At 39.5% G+C, this 20,726-nt stretch overlaps 2 protein-coding genes across 8 annotated transcripts in view; both read right to left on the reverse strand.

Moving 5' to 3' along the window:
- LOC144066816 (uncharacterized) overlaps positions 1-14,113 on the reverse strand; it is a 127,235-nt gene extending 113,122 nt beyond the window's left edge. For 5 of the 6 annotated variants that reach the window (XR_013297730.1, XR_013297728.1, XM_077590171.1 and 2 more), the window contains exons 1-2: positions 13,970-14,113; positions 8,962-9,037 (exon numbers count right to left, since the gene is read on the reverse strand). Coding sequence is in view for 3 of the 6 variants with exons in the window: in XM_077590171.1 (XP_077446297.1) it covers positions 8,962-9,036 (75 nt within the window). In the remaining 3 variants the exon portion in view is untranslated. Of the gene's footprint in view, positions 1-8,961; positions 9,038-13,373; positions 13,443-13,969 lie in introns of those variants that run through there. The other variant, XR_013297729.1, reaches the window with a different exon arrangement.
- Positions 14,114-17,994: 3,881 nt separating this feature from the next.
- Positions 17,995-20,711, reverse strand: cdca8 (cell division cycle associated 8). 2 transcript variants are annotated; one of them, XM_077590883.1, is made up of 10 exons: positions 20,609-20,711; positions 20,234-20,335; positions 19,727-19,855; positions 19,424-19,534; positions 19,167-19,234; positions 19,016-19,098; positions 18,809-18,904; positions 18,463-18,592; positions 18,309-18,395; positions 17,995-18,135 (listed from the first exon to the last, which is right to left on the reverse strand). In XM_077590883.1, exons 2-10 carry the CDS (start codon positions 20,331-20,333, stop codon positions 18,100-18,102), a joined length of 840 nt encoding a protein of 279 aa, XP_077447009.1. In that variant the 5' UTR covers positions 20,334-20,335; positions 20,609-20,711; the 3' UTR covers positions 17,995-18,099. The 2 variants fall into 2 exon arrangements, with proteins under 2 accessions (XP_077447009.1, XP_077447008.1); XM_077590882.1 differs by lacking the exon at positions 20,609-20,711 and adding an exon at positions 20,425-20,597.
- Positions 20,712-20,726: the final 15 nt, after the last annotated feature.

Consider the following 20,726-nt stretch of genomic DNA (forward strand, 5'->3'; position numbering starts at 1 on the left):
ATACCGATTGGCCATCTACCATCATCAATGGTACTGAAACTTGCTGGAACAACACTCCGGGTGGTTTAGATGTTCAAAAAACTCATTTCTGAATAAACGGTGACTTAATTGATCAATTTGTACCGCCTTAACTCTGCAAATCCGACTTGCTTCCATTTTTTTTTCGAATACAGTCTCAAAATGAAGTCAATGTACGTCCTCCCCGCCAACTTGTCCACCTTCCCTCCCTCCTTGCTCCCTTCAGACTACTACTTATTTACTAATAATGGGCAGCAATGCTTCCCCTTGCGCTTTCATTTCACCTCTCGGTCGCCCCCCCACCCCCGACCCCGTCAAGGTGAGCCCTGGGTGGCTTTAATTGGCTGCTTTCAATTAGAGCGAGAAAGCAGCGCGGCTCACGAGAGAACTTCCCCTTTCGTTATCTTTGTCCCCGAACGGGTAAAGCGGCGGTTCATCCGCAGACCTTCCGTGCCGTTCCCTCGTGCTCTTCCCACCGAATATTCTCTTTCATCACATTTCGCTCTCCCTCTTTTTTTGCCACTTTTCTCTCTTGCACTAACTCTCCTGTCCTTATCTATTCGGACCGCCACTTTTAAATAAATCCCTGCGGCAGGGACTGAACCAGACATGGCCATCACGGGACCAAGAGGAGGCTAATGCCTTTTTAATGAGGCCTCGGCCACAATGTGACACAGTAAAGTGGCAGGAATCGCTGGCTGGTGAGCCCTTGGACCAAGGTATTTATCACCTGAAAAGCTGTGATCCACTGGGCCTGTGGGAGGGAGATGGATAGACTGGTAGGAAGGCCTAAAGTTACACAAAAGCTGAGAATGGCAAGCGCTGGAAGTCACGCCGTCAAAAAGACAAGGAGAAATGAGAAAGAGGGCCCGCGGCAAAATAGAAACATACCCTTCATTATTATACCAATCATGAGTCTGTCTACGGCACTAAAATATAATAATTTGCTGATTTGGTGATCAGGGTGTGTGCTATGGTCGTTAGCAATAATTTGGTGTCTGCTTTCGCAGTTGCAAACAACTGGGCGTCAAGTATATTTTTGTTTTGCGGATTATTTGCTACGCTTCCAGGAGCCTCTAAATCAAGAGTGTCAGACTCGGGTTGGTTCGCGGGCCACTTTAACGTCAACCTGATTTCAAGTGGGCCGGACCATTTTAGATATAGTATTTAGATTTTTTTTTTATCAATGGATTTAAAGAACTGGATTTTAAAACCCTGAATATTCGTTTTTTTATAGATCTAAAACAATGTTTATTTTAGCTTGTTTTGTATATTTTTAGATTAAAAAAATAAAATTATTGATTTAAAAGGGGGGAAATCAGGAAATTTAATATACATCTATACTCTTCATTTTAATTTGATCCTAAAACTGAAAGTCGGCACTCATGATTGACTTTCCCGGGCCACACAAAATGATGCCGCGGGCCAGATTTGGCCCCCGGGCCGCCACTTTTACACATGCTCTAAATGATCAAATGTTAGGCAACGATCCAATCAAAAGCATGGAAATGTTCCAAGACAAATAGCGGATATGTATTCGTAAAAAAAAGGAAATCAAGCTGATTTGCATATTCTGTTGCATCAGTCAAATGTAACTCATTGAGTTAAATGCTTATAGTAAAAAAATGAAGCGATTCATTACAGACATTTTAATATCTACAAATATATCATCATCCAAAGAACCGATAGTGTCAAAGTCGGTCAGTTACACCCTACTGTGATTATAATTCCAATTGTTTGCATGACCATCGCGAAATGTATCGCAAATATAAAAACTCTGATCAGTTTTGTGCGGAAAACCGCAACAAATTCGGATCAAGTCATCCAAGAAACTAAGCCAAGACATCAAGTTGCGATGCAAAACCAATCGTGAGACCAGTCCTTTGTCAATACGATACGCATTCCAAGGCGAGGTACTGAATAAACGTGCCAGTAAATCGGATAAAGTCAAGAAAACATGAAACACCGTGACAAGCAGATAAATGTCACAACAGCCCTGCCAGAAAAATATAAGGCCGCTATTATTTATCCGACGCGCCCATTCAAATGCGCGCTAGCCTCTGCCTTTCTACCTGTGACGGATGGAGGGAAAATAATTGCGCGGCTACTTGTCGGCGCCGACGCACGCGGGTCCAACTGTCCATCCCCGCATTGACAGGCCGAGGAAATAAAGCACGGCGCCGGGCGCTCAATCACAGGACGGGGTCAGACGGTCGAGCATTACTCAGGTGCGGAAAAATCGGCTTTGGTGGTAAAATAGGTGCGGAGCGCTAGCGCGGGTGTCACTTGTCAGGCGCGGCTCAATCTGCACACTGTTGCTGGTTCAGAGATCAGGCAAGATGTGTTTGAGGGGAAACCCGCCAACCGATGCAGATCAGGGAGACAAGGTCATGAAGATGTGGAGGTCTCAGCTGGAAGGACTTTTGTTGCTCCTTTTAATTGGTTTTCTTAGACATGTAGGATGGACTGAGAAGACACCAATTTCCAGGAGCAAGTCCTTGCGGTGACCTGACCAGTTTGACTAGGCAAGAACTCGACAGATTTCATTCAAAAGGGTCTCAAGTTTTCAAAAAAAGTTATTTGAAGCCATGTACGACACTGCAGGTCAAAGGGGAAAACTTTTGAAAAAAACTATGGCATCGCTTCAATACGATCTCACTATGTATCACATTGCAGTACATACCAGACCACATTACAAAAATTGAGGAAGTCAACATATAGTATAATAGGATTTAGTATACTTGAGGCCAAAAAGGAAAATGATCATCCGGAAAAAACGCCATCCATCCACCAAATACCATCCAAAAAAAGTAGCGTTTGTGATGGTATGGTCATTTCACATGATCTAATGTGTCAAAGTGGCGGCCCGGGGGCCAAATCTGGCCCGCCGCATCATTTTGTCTGGCCCGGGAAAGTAAATCATGAGTGCCGACTTTCTGTTTTAGGATCAAATTCAAATGAAGAGTATAGATGTATAGAGAATATTTCCTGTGTTTGCTCATTTTAAATCAATAATTGCAGACGATTTGTACAAATGTGAATGTCCAAAAATGATCTACCGATCAGCACGATTGAAAAAGCTGTCAATTTATTAATCAATTAATTTTGGCAGCCTAGTTGGAAGACAGACTGGCCCTCCGGATGAAATCGAAACTACAACGTGGCCCGCAACAAAAAATGAGTTTGACACCCCTGGTCTAAGGGGAAAATCCAGTAAGAATCTATCCCAAAAAATTCAAAAACTACCATTTGTGACAGAATTCAAAACAATCTCACATTATAGGCCAAGAGCATTCATTCATTTTCCACACTAATTATCCTTACAAGGGTCGCAGGGGGTGCTGCAGCCTACCCCAACCAACAACAAGCGGGGGACACCCTGAATTGGTGGCTAGCCAATCGCAGGGCACAAAGAGAGACAACCAATCACTCATGTTTTTAGGATATGGAAGGAAACCGGAGTACCAGGAGAAAACCCACGCAACTCCACACAGAAAGGTCCAGACCTGGGATCAAACCCTCGGTCGCAAAACTGTGATGCCGACACGCAAAGCACTCAGCCCCCTCGTATATGACTAAATTTCAAAACAATTTATTTTTTGGTCATAACAAAAAAGCCCTTCCAGAAAGTCCAAAAACCAATGGCTCTATTTTTATGTATATACTAGCATCAAGTATTTGTGCTATGCCAGCATTGGAAGACAATTAAAAGCCTTCCCTACATCCACATTACCATCTAAAAAAAACATTAGCCATCCTTGCTAAGAGCCTAAAGGCTGCTCAGAGAAAATATCGACTATTAAGTCGGAAGGAAGCGCGTCGGTTCAGCTGCAGTCCAACGCGTGCACGGCGTCCAAGTAGCGGACCGGGGCTGCGTTGCAATATGAAGCGCTTTATTTTTAATCCTTATTATTAATTCATCCATCCATATCGTGTTTGCTGCACTGGGAGCGTCATCTAAAGGGGTGGCAAACTTAATCCCCTCTTCTCACTGTTCCTTCTAGCCAACCTCCAAGCCTGCAAACTTCATCTCCTCACATAACCCTTTTGTGAAATCATTTTAGCAAATCAATGGGGAACGCGTCCCTTCGGTGAACCGCGATCGATGGAGTCTCTGGGCGCCCAAAGTTCGCTCTAAAACTTTAAGACCGTGTTACAACTTAAATAATTGAGGCGAGGTTTAACTAACCAATCCATTGCCGTTTAGTCAAAATCAACATATTGTGGCGACTCGCTACAATTCGCAAATTGAGTGGATTTCTAGTAAGGTGGTATTTATAAGGTTTTTAAAAATCTCTTTTTACCAACAAATAACCTTTGAACTTAATTCCCCACCCAGTCAAAATGGTCAGTCAGCGGCAGGAAAAAAGTTACCGTATTTTCTCGCATATAAGCCATACCCTTAAAATTGCCTTACAATCGTTTTATGCAATTTTTCTTTCTTGAATTTCATTAATAAATGTTGTTAAGCGTTTTATGTGTTTATCTTTTCTATATTTTGAAGTTGTTGGGGTAATCATTATTATAAATGTGTATCAATATTAATCATTATATACATGTGCTTGCAATGAAGAACGCTTTGCTTTTATTTTAGAGTTATTGACATTAATAAAAGGCATTTTAATACATCTCTTGCAAAAGTAATGACTGTGGTTCGCATCAGAAGAACTGTGAATTGTTTTGGGCATCAAGATGGTTCACATCGAACTGTGGATTGTTTTGGGAAGCATCGGCTTCTCAGGATGGTTCACATCAAAACTCTCTTGGGAAGATTCGACAGACCTACAATTGTTTTGAGAACTGAGATAAATTGTTATGAGACTCTAAAAATGTTTAGACTTCTGTGGGGCATGATGTTAAAATCTTATGAATAAATTAGCGAGAGAGAGACATCGAGTCATCAGAATGATCTTGACCGGAGACACGTGTGGATCGATTCTCTTCTTACAAGAAATTAAGGATATGAGTTCAGATGCCTCTTTTATTGAAAGGTGAATTTTTGAATACCTTTGGGTGAGCCTATCAGAAATAAATGACCGTATCGGCTGCATTGTCTTCCATTAAGCCGTTTTGTGCATGTCAAGTCTAATTTGTGCGCGTATAAGCCGTACCCTCGATTCAGTCATCATTTTTTTAGCGACAAATACGACGTATATGCGAGAAAATACAGTTGCTGTACAGTAAATTCAGACATCAAGGTGTTAACCCCATTACGAGGGTGTTCGGGCAGCTATTTTTTATTTTAATAAGTCGTCACCCAAATCCCAGGGGTCCACAGGAAGTAAATCACCGGTGAGAGAATGAGCTTGGGACGGATTGCCTTTCAACTTTGTTTGACCTTTTTTTTTTGTAGGCCGATACACGGGAACGTCATGCCTGCCGAGCAGAAATTAAATAAGGAATAGTGCACCGTACGGAACGGGATTATTAATTACTTTAGGGGGCTCGGCGTCAGCAAAAATGTCGTCTCATTACTGTCCGGCTACTTCAGCAACATCCTCGTCGTCCTTTTGTGGAGATTATTAAAAAAGATGTTGCGCGCAAACAAGGAGAACTTATGAATTTATAAGTGAGTTTGAAGTGAGTGCCACATTGCTGATTAAAACATACACACTTGTCTCTGGTGACAAACATCCGGAGTTAAATATTAATGCGGATGGTGAAAAGTTTAGCTCTATTAATAAAATATCACACAGGCTGTCGAGAGGAACCGCCTACGGTTGGGGATTTGTATGCCTTGGTGTTCATGTTTTGGGAGTATATCAATCAAATTAGTGCACAACAATTGTGCGGGTGGATCGGAGGGATCTACCGTATTCTCTGAACTATAAATCGCAGCTTTTTTCCTAATTTGGCTGGGCAGGGACTCTTACTCAGGAGCAAGATGCATTATTTGTCTTCACCGTGACCATATGTTATTATGTTGGCTTGTTTAGGCTAGAGTTATGTGAAAAAAACGCTAATATTAAATTAACTCATTTCTTCTTAAACTGTTTTCAATTTTACCAACATTTCTGTAACGTATAATGTTTGTTATTGATAAAATACATTTTTGAGCAAGTCTCGATAGCTTCTAGCCATTCCAGTTCAAATGAATCTGTGGTCATCAAAATTTGCAAAATATAAAAGGAAAACAAAAAATAAAATACTTTGCAGTCACCCAATGAGATCTCACATTCAGTATAAGCCTTCTCAACTGGCGCAAAAACTCATCGTTTGAGTTAATGGCATACCTAGTGTCATCATTGGCACACAATGAGACAAATACAATTGGAAAATAATCCATAAGTTATTTTTTTCCTTCACGGTCCACTTTCTTTCCAAACATGGCTATCAAGACCCGCCACAGCAATAAAATCTATTAAAAACACAAGACTTAATACCTCCGCTTATTGAATCCATCCCCACACGCATTTCCATCTTTAATCTACTTTCCAGTGTGACATTGATCGCATTAAAAGGTGATTAATAACAAGCAAAAAGCCCTGGCGTGTATTTTTTCATCCAAGAAAAGCGAGAAAATGCAGCGTTTGTGCTCCGTGATTACTTTGTAATGAGAGCTGTGCCTTTGTTCCAGCTCGGCCAATTAAAATGCGTCATTTCTCAAATTGGCTCACCTTATGACGTCTGTTAGAAGAAGAAAAAGTTTACAGTCTAAGAAGTCAGCCCTGCAAAACGGCGACTCAGAAGCAGAAACGGAGACAATGACCTTTAACCCTTTCACCGTAGAAAATGGTATGGCGGTATGATGGATTGGGAAGGTTGGAATGCAGAGGCAATCCATTGACGCCACTTTTAGTGGCGGTACGGCAGACGCTGCGGCCTGACGGGGACTGATAACCTTGTTATCAGCGAGCTACGTCAAAGTTATGGGAGTCTTCTCGCCGTCGGGGTGGTCCGGAAGGAGGATGACAATATTATGAGGGAACTCTTATCAATATTTTGGCACTGTGTTGTTTATTGCATGTGTTAAATGACGTGCTTTCTTCTCAAATATCAAGTTTAAAAGGCTTTTAGTAGAAAAATACCCAAATAAAAATGGCACTTCTGCTTCCTTTCACTCACAACTATTTAGTTAAATTTCGAGCTTAACCCATAAAATACTATATTTTGTTCATTATCCTTCTTATATATTTGATTATGACAACTGACATTCTTCTTGAACTGCTCCATGATAGATGTAAATGTCCTTAAAATGGCCTAAGTACACTTCAAGCTGTGAAAATACCGACTAAAATTAATCTGAATTCACCTTGAGGTACTCAACTACTCCATTAAGTGGCCAATGTACTGTTAAATCTGTTCAAGTACTTTCTAAAAGTAAAATGAATGTTCCTACATTTACTAAAAGGCTCCTAAATACAACTGCTGGGATTGGTAGCGTTGGATATTCAACCTATTTTGACTAGGAGGCCTGGCAGCAAGGACGATCTCATTGGACGTGGCCCTGAAAAGCGATCATTCGCCAATTTGAAGTTGTCAATGGCAAAAGTTGTCCATTTAGTCGCCCAATAAAAGAAAGCAAATCCCAGCCAAGTGAAATTTCCATCTGCCCTCCATTTTTCCAATCTATTTTCAATCTATGGCTGGCAAAATGTAATCAAGTCTCGATCTTGACAATATCGACCAGGCCGTTGAATTATGTCAAATTCTATCGAGCGGCAACGTGTGCGTTTGGAAACCCGGAGTGGTGAAAACAAAGTGCGCACCAAGGCTTATTAACTGTAATGTATTCCGCAATTAGATTGTCAATTATATCAACTCGTGCTCCTATAGTTGCATTTAATAAGTTATACTCCAGTTGATTTATGTCACCCTAAATCGTCAAAAAAGGGCCTCACAAACACAAAGCTGACATTTCAAAAATTATGTCAATTTAAATTGTATATTAATACATCTTTGAAATGTGAGCTTTATGTTTATTAATATGATTTTTGTCAACTGTGTTTAAGTCCCATTTGTTTTAAATTGAAAATTACTAATCCTCAATCCTCCAGTTTTTTACTTGAGTAATATATATATATATATATATATATATATATATATATATATATATATATATATATATATATATATATATATATATATATATATATATATAAAATGGGACTTAAACACAGTTGACAAGAATCATATTAATTTACATGATAATAAAATTAATAATCATTAATGTATAAATAATTGGGGGAAAATATTACTTATCTATAATATGATATAATATAAAATGTTATAATCATTATTAATACAACAGTAAATATAATGATGTCCCATGATCTAAACAAATATATACGTGTATATTATATGAAATATAATAAAATGAATAAGCACTCATTATCAGTAATATAATTAGAAAATATTCAAATTAAATCTTAACTAATGATGATATCCTCTAATTCAAACATCTTCATCGGGCAAGAAAAAAAAATTAAAAGAAAAGAAAGGGGGGGAGAAGTAAGTTATTACTAATATACATAATAAAATATAGATTAATAATAAATATTAAACTAGCACAGAAAAACAAATCCCATTGGCATCTTTGAAACATAACCTCATTGAAACGGCGCATTATAGCTAAGAAAATGTTGGTCCTTCTCAACAAGTCAGGACATTTTATTCTGATGGGCAATCAAACAGAACCCCTCATAAAATTAATCAAGCCTAATCCATTAAACGCATCATGCATGCTGCATATACACCGGGAATTGAGTAATGAGCGCCTGCTATGTGCTGACTTGGGCTATTTTTTTATTTTTTTAAAAGGTTACATCAGGTATTTTTACTCTGCAATTTTAGTTTTTATGGTTGTTGTTTTTTTTTCTTCTTAACTTTCCCTCCCCCTCTACTGTCTCTCTCGCACCTTCATTTTCCCCATCCCACCCCCATCTGGGTAAAGCTTATAAATCATACGGTGATAGATTAGCCCCGCTGGGGATGCAAGCTCACCAGATAGGCTCCTTCTTTGTTCTCAACTGCCGCCACCGGGGGGATATTTACATGAAGGCCGCTGATCCCGGTCATCCTGCCCGGGAAAGGGAAAAGAATCGGTTATATTCACAGAAACACTCCAAGGACGTGAAAAGACGGCCAGAAGTGTAATTTCCCAGGGACAAAATTCCAGGTTATTTTCAGACCAGGATGTCTGGTGGGACGCAATGCTAACGAAAGCAAAGGCGGGCCCTTTAAAGAATTTTGACTGATATTTCAAGGCCAACATAATACAATGTGCTACGGGAATAAATAAACTGACTACGCCAAATGAAAGGAATGACTCTCTTTTGCCCGAAAAAAAAGAGATTCAATCTTTACACATTTGACAGTAATTGGTAGAGGAATACAAGCAATGATGTATCGGTACCGTTTTTTTTTTTCTCTCAATATGATTCCGACACCCAGTTGTTAGGTATGCGACTACCGTATTTTCTGTGACCGGACGTTTCGTCGAAAGACGTTTGGTCCCCGGACGTTTGGTCGACCGGACGTTTGGTCCCCCGGACGTTTGGTCGCCGGGTTCGCTCGCTGTCAAATTATGACAGAGAGTTTACTGTTCATATTTTGATATTGGATATTTAGATGTTAAACTCACTCTCTCTCTCATGATTATAATTTTGAGAGCTGGTTTCAACAGTAACAACCCGGCGTCCAAACGTCCGTTCCACCAAACGTCCGTTCCACCAAACGTCCGGTCGACCAAACGTCCGTTCCACCAAACGTCCGGTCGACCAAACGTCCGGTCGACCAAACGTCCGGTCGACCAAACGTCCGGTCGACCAAACGTCCGGGGACCAAACGTTTTTCGACAAAACGTCCAAGTACCCTATTTTCCATACTATAAGTCGCCGTTTTTTACAAATATTTTGGCCTGGGGGGGCATCTTGGAGAAGGTAGAAGGTAAGTGGCGATTGGGAACTACAACTCAGAAAGTAACTACTGTAAATTATCGTGACGTTAGTTCTTAATGCTCGCCAATATTATGACATCATTTTGATACACTAAATATAAGTGAAATTTAGGAAATAATTCCCGTCGAGCACAAATCCCTTTGGCAGTTATTCAAAGACGAGCAAAACACTGAATCTAATAAGATGTGCTGTCATTTTCCGATGTTTATCACCGCTATCGGAAGATGAAGCGTCGCTCGGGCCGACGTTCGATCTTCGCTTCCCGTCGAAGTGACGACTAAAGCGCACAAAATGTTTATTAGCGCTCACGCGCCCGAAGCGCTTTCCTTTATTTTTCCGGAAAGCGCACGCAAAACACAATGCACTGATGTGCAAATTGGGGTCAGGAGTCAACAAGAGAATGCGGCTAATGCGCGCAGCTAATTAACATTTGCTTGTTAAGCAGTACGTCGCGGCGGGAGGATTAAACAATTCTGTCAAATTGCTGAGATCACAGTCCAGTGCGTTGGGACGGATATCTTTTCAAACACTTGTTGTGTTGATTCAAATGGGGGAATTGTCCGACAATTGTGAGGATGCTTTACAAAGCCAAGCTCCCGGCATATAATAGCCGAGTTGTTGTTTTTTTCCCTCTACATTTTCTCCTCGGCACGCCACAAGACAAAGCGCTTTGACCGATTGACACCGTTCCAACTTTGGCAAAGGTCACACGACCCCAGTCTCTTCCCACTTTGCCCCTAACACCAAAGGTCAGTGTTTGAAAATGACTGCACTCATGTAATTTTACATTTAGAAAGGAAATTTGGCACTGAAATCTCACTGTACATACCGACTCAATGCGTGACCGAACGTTTTGTCGAAAGACGTTTGGTCCCCGGACGTTTGGTCGACCGGACGTTTGGTAGAACGGACGTTTGGTAGAACGGACGTTTGGTCGCCGGGAGAGTTTACTGTTGATATTTTGATATTAGATATTTAGATATTAAACTCACTCTTTCTCTCTTTTTGCGAAAATGTACAATGACCGAATGCAAAAACCATGAAAAAACTCCCAAAACTGAAAGCATCAAAAATTGAGAAAAACATGTAAAACCCAAAAAGTGCAGAAAACGAATAATGTTTTTCTTTAATTTTGCCCATTGCAAATGAATGGTAATGTTTTGGGCAAACCTCTATGTTTTTACTAGGAACAAAAAAACAGCCTAGTCTGTTTTGATTTCCTAAATTTTAACTTAAAAAAAAAAGATCTGAATTAGTATTCCTTTCTTGACTGCATTGGCCCTGCCCACTAAAACATTGCTAAACAGAACTTTTTTTAAATGTTAAAATTTAAGAAATCAAAGCAGACTAGACTGTTTTTTGTTCCTAGTAAAAACATAGAGGTTTGCCCAAAAGCATTACCATTCATTTGCAATGGGCAAAATTAAAGAAAAACAGTCTTCGTTTTCTGCACTTTTTGGGTTTTATATGTTTTTCTTAGTTTTTTGTGCTTTCAGTTTTAGGAGTTTTTTCATGGTTTTTACATTCGGTCATTGTACATTTTCGCATTTTTCACCGTTCTTCCTCAAAGACAGCTGCGTCTGCCATTGCCAAAAACAGCTAAAGGGTGATTTTTAATCAAGTAAACCTTCCGCATAATTAAAAAAAATAGGAAAAAAGTTTTTTAGAGAGCATTCAGCTGTGCTGCCAGAAATGACTCAAACCACCTGAGCGCTCCCCATCTTTGCGGAAAGGGAATTTTCAGAAAATGATTGATCATGCACTAGGTCTTTAGCACTTTGAAAAGCGAGCTCAATACACATCAACACTGCCACATGTGAGCTTATTTTAATAGTTTTGCTCCATGTTTACCATCCGGCTCAATGCATTTTCAATTAAATCACATCTCGGGAGACTCCGACGAGCTCTGTTGATTGAGTGTTGTTTTTTAATTAGACAAACATCATTCAAATGTTCGTCGACAACATTTGTGTGCTCACTCTAATAAGAAACGATGTTCCGTATTGCTGCGGGAAAGAAAAAAACACACACCAAAAAAAAATAACCATCCCACCTTGTCCTTATTTTTCAGCAATCCCTTGATATCCCAGTGGCTATATTACACCGCCGGTTCTATCTTTGGAGGAATCAAGGCAATAAAAGCTTTATTTACTCTTATCTGGAGCAGTCTCTGAAAAACGCCACTATAATACAGAGTGAGATACTTTGAACGGGCAAGCGGCAAAAAGGTTCCGGCTTCCTGAAATTTCTCCTTATTTTCATTTATTAAAAAGCCTTATAGCTTGTCACGGAGAATTGGACATGATTGCGGGAGATCTCTTGCCACAGACTGAGGAGAAAAAAGGGAGAATGGAAGTCAAGCGTGCTAAAAATGGGGAACTTTTAAATCGTTCCATGCTTTATTGGTTGTCAGCCTCTTTGAATTGGACGTCTTTTGCTGTCAATGGCAGCACAATGCATTTTGAGTTAGTTATTTTCACAATCAGGCAGTTTTAATTAGGCTATTTTTTCTCCCTCAAACAAACTAAGCATTTTTCTACTAAAATTAACCTAAAGACTACACTAACGCTCATTAAAATGACCTAATTACTCATACATTTGGCAATCAAAATACACATTGATGTACTTAAATTCCATATATAATGTTCAAAATACTATAAAATCTACTGAAATATTTTATAAAAGTATTTTAAATAATCCTTCATATTGTATATACTCATAAATCTCTGGAAATACTCCCTAAAGCTAATCCAAATACTTCTTGATGTACTGAAATATTATTTAAAAGTAACCCTCTTTTGGGTACAGGTCATTAAAATAAGCTTAATACGTACTAAAAAATTTACTAGAATTGTCCCTACAAGTTATCAAAATCTACTCCTAGATGTGCTGAAATACAGTTTAAGAACTCTTGAATCTTTTGAAATACAGCAAAAAGCCATTCAAAGTATCCTTAGTGTACTTTAATGCATCTTAGATTTGCGCACAATACTAGTATAAGCTTAATACGTACTAAAAAATTTACTAGAATTGTCCCTACAAGTTATCAAAATCTACTCCTAGATGTGCTGAAATACAGTTTAAGAACTCTTGAATCTTTTGAAATACAGCAAAAAGCCATTCAAAGTATCCTTAGTGTACTTTAATGCATCTTAGATTTGCGCACAATACTAGTGTAATGCTGATACCATTTTTTTTTTTGGCTCCTGAAAAACACATTTTTAGGTCAATGTCACTATTTAGTTCAACTATCAAAATAGCTCTCGATTCATTTATTCATTAACTCGTGTAACTACGATGTGACCAGTGACAAAGATGAGTTTGACACCTTGGTCTAATCCATATGTAATTTAATGCACCGCTACACTCTTTGGTGATTTATAGTTTTTGGATGCTCAAATCAGCAAATTTGGAGAATGTTTTGTCAACATCATACCAAAAAAAAATACAACCCACCTGCTCAAGCCAGAATATGAAATTTACAACCAAAAAAAAAAAGATTGATGTATTCAAGGGCAGTGTGAGTCAAAATGAATTGGTTTGAGCCTGTTTTGGAGCAAATTATCCTTCCCTCCCCTCCTAATTTTCCAATTTGCTGTGTCATTTATACCTAATTGGAGGCCGCGCAGGGCTGCATTACCAGCACAAATAGGGCGCTATAGTTTATTGAAGGTCCGTTTTATACAGAAGAGCCAGTAAAGCAAACATCAATTGTTAAAGCGTATAGAAGACGGGGATTTTCCCCGGAGGCTGGCTCGCAAAAAGCCTTTAATTATTTCTCAAAGGCAATCCAGGCGTGCATGCTTGCAAGCTCGTGCCACTCATTTTAGGAATGGCGGCTGCACTTTCTGTAATGGAGATAATTAATGAGGTGAGAATTCCCTCGCTTTTAGCCATGATTTGTCACACCAGCTAGAATGTGAGCTTCATTCTATTGACAGTGATAGATGTCCAATTCATTTTTGTCTGTGAGGACTGACACCGATCAAGGCAAAATTTGTTAACTATCCAAACATATTCTTTGTTATTCATTCGCATTTTGTTCCACTTACCCTTACAAAAGTCGTGGAGGAACTGGATCTTATCCCGGACAACTATGGGCAGCTGGTAGGGGACACCCTGAATTGATTGCCAGCCAATCGCAGAGCATAATGAGACAAACAACCACACCCCCTCGTACTAATACCTAAGGACAATTCCGAGTGGTCAATCAGTCTACCTACCACGCATGTTTTGGGGACATGGGAGGAAACCGGCAACCCATGCACACATGGGTAGAACATCCAAATTAAACCCTCAATCTCAGAACTATGAGGCAAGCGTGTTCATTTTTGGCCTAACGAGCCATGCATAATCTGACCTGAATGCCCATAAAATACACTGAAATTCCCCTTTAAATTAATTCAAAATGCTCCTACACATGCTTTCAGAAAATAATCAATTTCATCTTCAATACACTGAAATACCTGATAAAATAATAAGACTTCCTGAATCTACTAGAAAACTCCCTAAAAATATAAATAATCCTATATCTGCTAAAATAGTACTCCATAGTAATCAAAATACTCCTTGATGTACTCCAATACGCCTTAAAATGCAAAACTGACCTGAAATGACCTATGTATGCTCCAAGAGTAATCTAAATACTCTTCACTCTACAAAAATACTACTTTGAAGTAATCTAAACCCTCATTCATGCACAATAATTGTCTTTCAAATAATTTAATACTCATTGATGTATTCTAATACTCACAATTTGCCAACCTAAATTGGATTGGATAACTTTATTCATCCCGTATTCGGGAAATTTCATTGTGACAGTAGCAGGAAGGGGGGAATGCAGATACAGAAAAAAAACCACAAAGTTACAAGTTAGACAGTACAGTCTGAAAGGCTGCAGAACAACAAAGCAAAAGCACAAAGTACAAAGCAAACAGAGTAAATGGGATCACCAACAATCACCAAACTTCTATATTTACTGAAACAGAGTCATCCAAACACTCTCTGATGTACATCACAGCTCCTTTCAGGCCATAAAAAAATAAATACTACCCAAAGAAGGCTGCCAAAATGGCCATGTATTGCCATCAAAGGCAAGAATATTTTATCTACTTTTCTAGGGGTGTTGCATACGTAAGATCTGACGGTACAAATGTTGGTCCTCCTGAGGATCATAACCACACATGTTTCTCTTCCTCAACAACTATCACTATCGTGTCCTTTCCCGACGCATATTTGTTTTTTTAGTGGCGCCCGAGGAAACGGCGGTCCCCGCGCCATCAGCAAACCTCCTGCTCGGCTTCCTTGGGAGCCTCATTTGCGTGGCCTTTTTTTTTAATGGCGGCAGATGTTCTTTTCCAGCCCACCTGTCATCAGGGGCGGCTCATCAAAACACCATCAGGACCCCGTCGGCCACCCGACCGACGCGTGTTTAACCGCCTCATCGCTTTCTGCTCGTCCGGTGATATTTGCGCTCTCTTTTGCTGACAAAGAGGAAAAAGAAAGATGTCAACGTGTTTGTTTGAATTGAGTGAGAGACAGCGGCGAGCACGTGAATAAATCGATTAGGGGAACGTTTGACAGATGGCTACGGTAGGGACCTCCGACGCGCCGGAGAATTCATTTCTCCGGGAGAAGGTGCCCCCACCGGGTTCATCCGTCTTGGCTGGGAATTTGGCAGCTTCCCTGGGGTTGGGCGCTCAATTAACCATAGGGAAGAGAAATGATTTGTGGGGGGGGAACACATACCTAATGTTGGCAGCTAAATAAAAAAAACTACAAAATGGGACAAGTGGGCAAAATAAACGCATTTTTTTTATTTTTTATTTGAACATTGCCAGCCCTCGTTACCTCAGCAGAGCCAGGAACATCATAGGGGACCCTTACCACCCTGGTCACAATCTGTTCCAGCTGCTGCCCTCTGGCAGACGCTATAGGTCCCACAAAGCACGGACAAATAGGCTTAAGGACAGTTTTTTTCCCCACATCCATCAGAACTCTACATTTGCGGTAACATAACATACATTCCCTTCTGAGGTCATATGAAAAGATGTTTGGGTGGTGATCTGCCTCCTACTACCTGACTGAAGGTAAGTGAAAGACAGTGAGAGGTAAGCGACCTGTATCCATAACAGCAGAATGCCAAATTACAAGTCCGTAACTATGACTTATTTAGGTCTTTTGCCGAGTAAACGCAGCTTATGGAAAAGCACCACCAATTTTCGTCACACGCAGTTTCTGGGTGTGATGACAAGTAGGCTTTTTTTTGTTGTTGATAATGACGACAGGGCCTATGTCCGATTATTATTATTAAGAAGATCAACATTGCTTAGAAACTAGAAACGGAACAGTGAAATTGTCTGAGGTGAGGGTTTACTACAGGAATCAAATTGTTATTTATTCAATAGGTTTTCATTTTTTTGAGGGTATTTACTAAGTTTTATGATTAGTTTTAGTTTAATTTTTATTTTCAGTATAAATTTGTCATAAATGTATCATGGGCCAGAATCTATAGTCTCATAGACCAATTTTGGATATTTTTTTGGTATCAAGAAAGACATCCCTCATCTTCTGTTGATTAATATAACCGCTGAAAATCCTCCAGCACAACTACCGTCCGTCATCCTAACTGAAAACCAAGCCACCCTGGCAATATGGCAATTTTCCACCCACCAAGAGAATTTCCCACAAAAAAAAGTCCCAACTGTGAAGATTCAGATATGAGCAGGTGCGCAAAGACTCGGCTAACAAGGGAGTCGAAGCGCATGCACCGCTGACCACAACATCTGTCGGTTTGGGCCATTTTTTCAGTTCTTTTCTAGTGAGTGACAGCAAATGATCAAGTGCTTAAGATGGCTACAGATGGTTCAGGTAGCGCACGATGCATAAGAATGGTCGCCTCATCCCTGACGAGCTTCTAATTGGCACTAAGGGTGTCCCTGAAGGTCAGAGTGCATGTTCCTGTGCTATCAGTGGGAGAGGCCGCTATTTCCTGCCAACTTTCTGCTGTGCCAACAAAGTCACGAAAGGACAAGAGAAGTTGAAAGAACAAGTTTCCTGATGACAAAAGACAAAAAAATGCAACACTCTTCAATTTTGATTTACTGTGTGACTAAGGTATTAAACTAATTGATAGTGATGGACATTCAATCCCTTTGGAGGAGCTATTATACTTTATGCCAGCACGTCCTCAAAGAAATGGATTGGACGTTTATCCTCGTCAATGAGTGGGCACATATAGTATCACATCAAGGTGAAAGTAAAACAAAAAAATGTTACAAGGAAATTGCTGCTATCTTGTGGTAGTTTAGCTGCAGTACAGATGCTGCACTCTATCAAAGCTTGCACTTGCAAATAAAGCCAATTAGTGCAACATAAAAAAATCTAAAATACAAATCTTTTTTTGGATTCAGATCCTACAATTTGTTAAAGGCGCTTTCAGACCTGATACAACTAAAATTGGGCTTCCCAGAGAGAATTGTTTAGTTACAATCCTTTTTTCCAATTGTTTTCCAGCAATTTTCTCAACAAAAACATGAAAATAAACATAAAAAAGAGAAACTGTTTCAATAGTATGAGCTTATGTTTAAAAAAATAAGACAAAGAACAGAACAAAATGGACCGCACAAAAAATATTGACATTCTAAAATATTTAATAAAATAATATTTGGACAGACATGACTTTTGGGAGAGAAAAACAGAGAATATTTTGGATTCCACACCAAAAGCAGTTCAAAACAGCTGTCAGATATTAAAAAAAACTTATAATCAAGCCAATAACTGTTATCTACTCAAACAAGGCACATCTAATAAAGTAAATTGTACTAAATGTTTAGCTTGTGTACTATGTACAATAAACCCACATTTCCCACATGGAAAATAAACCAAGCATGTCCACGTTTGCCATATAAAGCCGTGGGACTAAAATCCGGATTTGTAAACCGCGAGACAAGGCCGGGTGCCCCCAGGGATTAAGTTGCAAGAAGAGCTAGGACCCTTATCGAGACACAACAAAAGGGACAGACGTGGATGGCTGTCAAGTGAGCCACAAGAGAAAATATGACTTTGATTTAAAAAAAAAAAAAAAGCACAGCACATAACAATTTGAAAACTTGGCATCAGAAAAAGGGCAAGTGTTCCACTTTGGCGATGCAAAACAATTTGACAGGAGACGATGGGTCGGTCAGGTGGACTGTCCTCCCAGTGATGTGAGACAGCGCTGTTGAAAAGAAGATAGGTATGTATTTATTTAAAACATATCATACATAGTGCATGTGCTCTATTCATTGAATTGAATATTTTGAGAAAGTATTACTAAATCACTCACATCCTTTGACACATTTTATTTTTATAGGGGTGACGAAAGAGGGCTGTTAAAAAAAAAACAAGTACCTGCAATTGGCGAATGCTCCTCAAAGCGGTTTGGTCCAGCGAGGACAGATCAACTGAATCCAGCTGACTGGCCAGCAGCTGGATACTCTGAAAACAAACCACATTGCTGTGAGTTGGCTTCCTGGGCCGACGAAAAATTGTCAAGTGTCCTCACCTCTCCGTTGCTGACCGGGACAGTTAAGACGATTCCTCCGTCGGTTGCAGAGATGGGGGAGCCGTTGACGGATATGCTGTAGACGCGCTCCTTGTGGCGAGGACCTCGCACGTTTGGAGTCTTGGGGAGCCTTCAAAAATGGTGTCAAGCGTTCCTTTATTTTTTTTAACCTCAAACTTTGGCTGATGCAACTAATCTAGGTCCATTTGAATAGTATAATTAGTTATATTTCTTTCATTTGGATGGCTAAAATTAATAAATACATTTTCTTTTCATTTTTTACTTCTCTTAAAAAGATGGAAAAATGGTGTATATTCTCTTATGCCTGCATCCATTTGGCTCTTACCTTGGGTCAAAACGTGGCGTGATAAGGGGAGTCTGGCCTATTATGGACGCGTCCAGCAATGTCCTAGCAGGAGTTACCATGGCATTCCTTGACGATCTAAATCACAATCACAAAATAATAATAATAAATGACAAAATTGGTGCGCTTTCCCGGCAAAAGGCCCAAATCGAGTGTAACCAAAATAAATGAAAGAATTATTTTTCTTACCTTCTTAGCGTAGAATTTTGCTGGATGGTGGAAAGCGCTCTTGCTCGTTTTGAAGTTGACGGGGGCTTCTTTGCGGTTCTCCCCTGCATTCAGGACAAGTGGTCACATACAGATGACCTTTATGATGTATGTCAATTCAAATGGATGTTACCTTCTTCAAGGATTTGTGGATGTTTTCGTCATTTGATGTAGATTTGGCTACACTGTACTTTTTAGACACTGCAAGGGAAAAATGCAGTTTAGACAACCGATGTGAATATATAGTGTCATTGAAGGTAATAGACGTCCTGTCCATTTCAAATTGGGAGAGTGGCGGCGGATAAACGATCGCTCGTTCACTGCCACCAATTCAAATGAATTAGGAATCTACCAGTCAAGTTAAAATATTTTTTTAAACTACAATCATACTTTTCTTGACTGCTTTCATGAGAACTGCATCAGCATTCTCAATGACTGGAACATCCTCTTCATTCTTTGATTTTGAGTCATTTGCTCCCGGGCCTTTGATGCCATCTAGGCCTGTCGCAATAACAAATATAGTTGCAAAATTAATGTCCAAAAAAAATGAAACAATGTGTCTTGACCTCCACGGCAGAGGCTCCACCGAACCCAGGTTAAGAACCACTGCTCTAAATGAATGACACTATCTTAATAAATCCCATAAATGTTCAATCTGTTGGAGGGAACCATTTTAAAATGTGCCATACTTACCAAAACATGCCATCCAGTTCATTTTCTTCACAGAAGAGGGAATCTTAATGAGAGTCATATTATAACTGTTTTCAACATCTTTTAATATTTGGCCCTTGAGTTCTTCCAGCTGTCCAAGCCTTGTTTTCACTGTGAAAATATGTATATTAATTAGTACAATGGTGGATAAGGGCCTACAAGATGTAAAAAAAAATAAAATCACGAGATTAAAGTTGGTAAATGTTGGAATATTACGAAGTTTCACATTTCGACTCATAATAGTATTACATTGTGATACATTTTCAAAACGTTGACGTCGCTCTCAGTGACGTCAACGTTTTGAAAATGCTGCGACTTTAATATCGTATCATCGCGATTTTATTCTAGTTAGTCAATATTTTGCTCTTTGTGTGGCCTCAATACTCCGTCGTATATTAGTAATACAGCATTTTAACATTTCAATACTTCAAAAGCAGACGATCTGAAATCAATAAGCGCTAAGCAAAACAGAATTCAACTGGTTTTTACCTTCGCTGTCGAAGTCCTGCAGAAACGCTTCGATTTTCGCCTTTAATTTTGGGTCCTTTTTCTTCTGTTTGGCGTTAGTGTTTCTTTTACACGGTGCCATGGCTGAATGTACAAAAAGAAAATATATACATGTATATATATGAGAAAGTACTTCCAAATGACGTTATCGACATGAAGAAGCTAGATGCTACCAGTGTCCATGTTGCCCCTTTAGCGTGCTGGCCTACATTTCAGCGTATTTAAATTCAAACATTTGCAATCAAAACAGATATTCATTTTATTGAATGTTTGTATGCATTCTTGAAAACGCTTTACATCAAGTCATGTTAAATCGGGAACTTTTGTTCCCGTTTAAAAGGCGTTCTTGGAGCTTACCTGTTCGTTTGGTGGTGGTTGGTCAAATATTTTCAAATTCGGCTGAATAGCGGAAGTCCCCAAATCAACCAATCAGAACTCGAAGTGAAAACATCACTTCCTTCCAATAACAAACCAA

This window comes from Stigmatopora argus, chromosome 21 (assembly GCF_051989625.1).
Source record: "Stigmatopora argus isolate UIUO_Sarg chromosome 21, RoL_Sarg_1.0, whole genome shotgun sequence".
NCBI classification, from domain to species: Eukaryota; Metazoa; Chordata; class Actinopteri; order Syngnathiformes; family Syngnathidae; genus Stigmatopora; species Stigmatopora argus.

Excerpts from the sequence above, each read along its gene's own strand:
- cdca8 (XM_077590882.1), bottom strand. Across the intron at positions 19,235-19,423 it reads CATGAAAGCAGTCAAGAAAA|TGTCTAAAAAGTACAGTGTA; the intron begins GTATGATTGTAG and ends TTTCCCTTGCAG. Across the intron at positions 18,593-18,808 it reads ACGCCACGTTTTGACCCAAG|GCTCCCCAAGACTCCAAACG; the intron begins GTAAGAGCCAAA and ends CCATTTTTGAAG.